This window comes from Castanea sativa, chromosome 6 (assembly GCF_040712315.1).
Source record: "Castanea sativa cultivar Marrone di Chiusa Pesio chromosome 6, ASM4071231v1".
Lineage (NCBI taxonomy): Eukaryota > Viridiplantae > Streptophyta > Magnoliopsida > Fagales > Fagaceae > Castanea > Castanea sativa.
The window spans coordinates 39,461,957-39,467,956 of NC_134018.1; the positions used below are offsets into that span (position 1 = coordinate 39,461,957).

At 36.3% G+C, this 6,000-nt stretch overlaps 1 protein-coding gene across 1 annotated transcript; it reads left to right on the forward strand.

Annotated features, from left to right (window-relative positions):
- The first annotated feature begins 1,632 nt into the window (after window positions 1-1,632).
- LOC142638066 (uncharacterized) lies at window positions 1,633-6,000 on the forward strand. The gene is made up of 7 exons (XM_075812062.1): window positions 1,633-2,101; window positions 2,732-2,973; window positions 3,053-3,149; window positions 4,752-4,935; window positions 5,048-5,129; window positions 5,319-5,388; window positions 5,495-6,000. The coding sequence occupies exons 1-7, from the start codon at window positions 1,691-1,693 to the stop codon at window positions 5,564-5,566; spliced, it is 1,158 nt and encodes a 385-aa protein (XP_075668177.1). The 5' UTR covers window positions 1,633-1,690; the 3' UTR covers window positions 5,567-6,000.

Consider the following 6,000-nt stretch of genomic DNA (forward strand, 5'->3'; position numbering starts at 1 on the left):
CTGGAGGCTATATGGATGTCTAGGGTGGCTAATCTGGGGTCTTTCCTGGTTGATGAGGTAATTGGTTCCTTTTTTATTATGAGAGACTGGTTCCTTTATATATATATATATATATATATATATATATATATATATATATATATATATATATATATATATAATTTTTTTTTTTATGAGAGATAATATTTGTTTTTAATAAGTTGCTATTGTTTTTATTAGATATTATGCTTTTATTTGAAAACAATCCGGTTTGTCAGTATTTTATAGTTGGTATAAATAAGACTAGGGTTATCCAAATATTAGATGTAGTTTTTCTTTTTTTTGAGTTTTTTTTAGAGAATTTCAACCTATGATGTTCGCTTCTAATTACTGTGCTCTTTATTGTCATACTAAGATACCAATCAATTTTCGGTGTAGGTAAGGATTGAAGCTCGAATCATTTATTCAACCATCAGAAACTTTACTAGATGTGGCTTTAAATGCAAGTCTAGGTGTTGAAAAAAAATATACTTAAAAAAATTATATACATAATTATTTTAAAACTAATTTGTTTTGTCTACCCTAAAAAAAATATTGAACACCTTGTCTTAATAATCCCAAGAATTTGGGTTCAACAAAAATAATCTTTGCCTCCCAAACATAATATTTAACCTCTTACACAAAATAAAATAAAAACAAATAAAATTAGCCAATATAATAACAAATGAACAAAATTTTCAACAAAAAAGTCATTAAATCAAAAAATAAAAACCCCTAATTATTTAGATTCGTAACTCATTCAGCTCATTTCATAAATCTTTTTTTAAAAGACCCCTAATTCCATTTTTCCTAAAAAGAGATAATAAGAGATATACTGTAGTCGTGGGTTCTCTTTGGAGACACCAACTCTCCACAACTTTGCAATTGTAGCGATTCTACTCTTTTCAGAGGCTCGACTCGAAGTTGTAACATGTATCATTCATTGCTTTCTCTTTGTCTCTCTCTGTTTTATCTTCTCTATCATCATTTCAGGTTCTTTCTCACTTTATTACTCTTATCTCATCATTCTCAGTTCTTTCTTTATCTCTCATTAGTCATTTTTTACTTTTTTCAAATTTGTTAATAGAAGAAAATTGTAAAATTTCATATATTTACATGTTTTTTTTATGTGATGCCAATATATTTAAATTTTTATTATTATTAGATTTTATATAATTTACGTTTTTTTACTGACTATTGCCAACTAAAGTTTCACTTAAACTTAGTCGAAACCTCGAGATCTCAAACTAGATCTGCTGGAGATCTTGAGATATCTTCCTCTCCCCGTTGTTAGTGCTCATTGTAACCATCTTTAATTGGTTTCAATTGAATCCAATTGCCACTTGTGCACACCTACTAGGTTAAGTAGCCATTTTTGCTCAATTGATGACAAGTTTCATCCTCCCTCACTTGACGTGATTGGGTTGAATTCAAACCTAACTTGACCTAATCGGTGAACACCCCTAAATAAGACCTTTTACATCATTCTTGTTGAGAGTGTTACAACTAATAAGGGGTAAAAACTAAAAAGGGGGAAAATGTATGGTAAAAAATTTTAGAGTTTTTTTTTTTAAGAAATAAAAAAACATGGGAGTTTAACGGGAAGAAAGAAGTGACACACTCACACTCACGCTCACACCTCTCATTACACGCCATTCAACAGCCACATGAAATGCAGCGTCTCAAATTCAAATCCATGCTCTCCCCAACACTACAATGGTCCTTCAGCTCCCCTCTCCCTCCCCTTAACTTCAAGCCCTGTTCCTCTTTGCAATACTCACCATGGTCAGGTCTTCAAGCCTGGAGAGAGAGCCCTCTCAACGAGAACCGTATTTGGGGACCCAAAGGCCCACAATCTCTTGTACTACAGTCACCATCTTCAGCGGTCGACACCTGTGACAGTTCCATAGGCTCTGCTTCTTCCCTAGCGGAGCTTGGTGCTCTAGTCCTCTCCACCAGTGACCCTCTCACCAAGTCCAAGCTTTCCCATTTGGCATACTCAAGATGGCGCCGTGAGAATCTCCCGCTTGGGTTGGTGTCTGACCCGCCTTCTCGACCTGCTCGCCCTCTCAAGCCCGAATTGGTTCGTTTTTCTGGCTCTTAAAGATTCATTTTTTTGTTCAAAGCTTTTAGCTTTTTGGGCTTTGTACCTCAATGGGTCAACTCAGAACATAATGAACATTAGTAAATTATGCAATTTTAGTTTGTTGTTGTGCTAAAGCCGATGCTTATATGCACGTTTGGTTGAATTTTCTTGGTGAATTGTTGATGTAAACATAGTTGAACTGTTTCAGGGGTTTGCGTTTTGTCATACTTTGTTTCTTCATTTTTTTTGGAAATCTTTTTTGGAATATTGTATTTTCAATTAAATATTTTATTCTTAATGATTTTGCGATATGGGTACTGCTTATTTTGGTGGGGTTTGCGTTGTACTTATCGTTTGCTTGTTAATTATCTTTGATGGCCTTCATTCCCTTGAATTTTGCGCAGTTGAAGTTTCCTATGATTTTGCAAAGTGGCTATTACTCTCGTTTATGATTATCATTGTTAGTTCAGTTATACTTGATGGGATTTGTCCTATTTAAAGTTTTGAGCATCTCTTTTTCCCTCGTCTTTCTAAGATGTGGGGTTTTCCTTTTACATTAAAGTCGAGCAGTTAGCAACTTAAGTGCTTGAGTATATTCATGTCTGGTTTGTTTTATGTGGAACTCAGGTTTCCCCGAAGGAAATTCCGGCCCCAAAAAATTCAGGTTTGCCTCTTAATGCTTATATGCTCCATAATCTTGCTCATGTGGAGCTGAATGCAATTGATTTGGCATGGGATACTGTTGTTCGGTTTTCACCCTTTAGTGAGATTCTTGGGGAGGGATTCTTTGCTGACTTTGCACATGTTGCTGATGATGAGAGTCGCCATTTTGGTTGGTGTTTGCAAAGACTCTCTGAGCTTGGTTTCAAGTGAGCATAACTGTTTCTTTGGGTTGTAATATATTCTTTTCATTAGATTGACATCCTTTTTTTTCCCCCTTCTGACAAGATATGGAGATATGCCTGCTCATAATCTGCTCTGGAGGGAGTGTGAGAAATCATCTGACAATGTTGCTGCACGTTTAGCAGTGATCCCACTTGTCCAGGTGGTCTTTAGCTCTTGGGTGTCTATACTATATATTCTCTACTTCCGGTGATGTCAGACTGGATTAAAATATGCTTTTACAGCTATTTTATTTTGAAGCTGTAATGCCTTTCTCCTACCATCCTCTTCTCCATATTTCCGGATCTAGTCCTAAATAAGAACTCAAGGTTGTAAATATTGTTTATGTAAAGGGAAGTTAAACGTTTGGAATCATGCTTTCATGGTAGTATCGTGTTTTATTTTCCTAGTTCTCACCATGATCTATTTGTATTGCATTTAATTTGTGTTCCCATACATTAGATTCATATGAGTTTATACTGCATCTCTATGTTGAATCTTATTAATTCTTGGTCAAAGCTGTACTTTTGGCTTTGATCACCATTGTTAAGATTGCTGGCCATCCTATTGCAGTCCTCTTCTTACCGGCTTTACCCAAATTTCCACTCCTTTTTCTTTGTTCTTTTGGTCATACCTGCTGAACTTCATTGAAAGTAGATTTCCCAATGAGAACTCTTTTCCAAGGATTTATCTTCATGATGGTTGAGGTACTGTTTACATCTAACCAATAGGCACCAAGGTGGTCCTATTCTCTTTAATCATAATTTGTGAATCTTGATAGTTTTGGTAATGGTGGTAGCTCCATATTCCTACCCTGTTTATTCTGATAAGCAACTGTAAGATGGGTGTGTGGAACATTACATGTAATCAGAAATTTTTTTTTTTAAATGATCATTGTGAACTTTGACTGGAGAATGACATTAGGTAGACTAGTAACTCCGTTGCTGGAAGTCCACCATGCCAGCTTATTACATCGGCTCTAACAGTGTCTATGAAAGAGGTAGCTGATGTTCACCTCTTTATTATTTTCTATTGTTTAATTTCTTCTTCATTGGGACCTAAAACACCCCAAACCTCTGGTCTCTGAAGGTCTTACCTGTAGTTCATTGGGATAGACAGTAGGGAAAAGTAATCCTGCTTGGCGAGGTTGCTTCTGAAAATTTTTTGAGCTTCAGAGTTCAGACCAAGACTTGGTCAGAAAATGCTTAAGATGATGCATGAGAACCTAGGTTCAGTGGTATTGCCCAATTCTCCCAAGGAGGAGAACCTGGGCTCGAATCCCCTCTCCTCCACTTTTTGGAAGCAAAAACTTTACCAATAAGAAAAAGGTGATGCATGCAGACACCTGTTTCGGGAGTTTTAAGGAGGTAGTTAACCCCTTATGGTGAGCTTGTAGGAAAAGCCATTTCTGAGAAGTCTTCCATCTAAGCAAGAACATGAGGTCTAATGCACTGCACATCTGTTGGGATTAGGACTAGGATTTGTCCATATGATTGTATCCCAATAGGGAGATTGCTCTCACTGTTACCTTTCCATTTATAAATTGATAGAACTTAGGTACCCTGAAATAAGGTCACATATGGAAGTGGCAAAGAAACAACAGTTCATCAGCACTTCATCCTTTCGATTCTTGCAGCCCTAAGATATTTTCGTATTATTTGCTGTAGTCCTTGAGGGGTCCAGTTGTTTGTAATTTAGTCCTCAACATATATATATAATTTTAATTTGCACACTTGATGAGGTAAGTTTCTTTCTAATGTTGTAGGAGGCTAGAGGACTTGATGCTGGACCACGGCTAGTGCAAAAATTGGTTGGCTTTGGAGATCTCAGGACATCTAATGTTGTGGCTAGAATTGCTGATGAAGAAGTTGCACATGTAGCTGTTGGTGTATTCTGGTTTGTTTCAGTCTGCCAAAACTTGGGTCGTGCCCCTTGTTCCACTTTTAAAGGTTTAGGCAGCTAATCCAGTGTTTCTCACTTGTGCATATAACTGCAAAAACTAAATCCCACATAATGGAAAGACATGTGAAAGTTTCATGTGGACCTTTTTGGACCATGCAGATTTATTAAATGAGTACAATGTGGAGTTGAAAGGGCCCTTCAATTATTCAGCTCGGGACGAAGCTGGCCTTCCGCGTGACTGGTGAGAAAATTGTATAATTTTGGTGGTTTGGTTGGTTCACAAGAACCCTGATGGATTTGGGGTTTTGATTATTTGATGCCAAATTTTTGTTGCTTATTTTCTTGGAAACCAAAAGAGGGATATTAAATCTTATTTTATGTAAATATGTTCTATCTTTTTTACTAGCTGTTTGCTTCATCTGTTGTCTAGGTATGATACATCATCTTCAAAAATGCAAGATAAGAGGGATAAACAGGATAAAAATGAGAAGCTTTCTTTGGTATGTGATCTTGGCCTTCAAACCTCATGTAAAACTAATTTTAGGAACTTTTTTTACTCCTTACTTTTGGCAAAAGGAAATATAACATATCAAACAATTGGTACAGGTTTATGATAGGCTTGCTTCCATAATTTCTATGGAGAGTGAGAACTCAAGTTTGAATAGGCCTCCTAGATGACTATTGTTTAACATATTGAGCTCCAACACAAATATTGGTGATGCTGGGAAAGTTCATACTAGGTTTCTCCTTATGACTCTAGCAGCCACACTGGTATAACTCGGTCTTTGTCATGCTGCACTGGTTCTTTGGGCATCTCGTGGTTATGGCATTTTTGAAGGCTATATATTGCAAGAGGTGACTTGGTGGCTTTCCTTACTTTTCTTCATCATTATATTACTGCAAGAGGTGACTTGTTGGTGTCTTTGGTTACTTTTGCTTCATCATTATATTACTGTAAATTATGTTCTTGCAATTATAATGTATATAAATGTAAGTACCCCAAATACGTATATACCCAGGAGTATTGGAACCATTTGATAAACAAGATGGAGAGGTCTTTTGGGTAGTGGAATCTGAAGAGAATTGAGAGCCATTACTTTAAAGTTGGCATA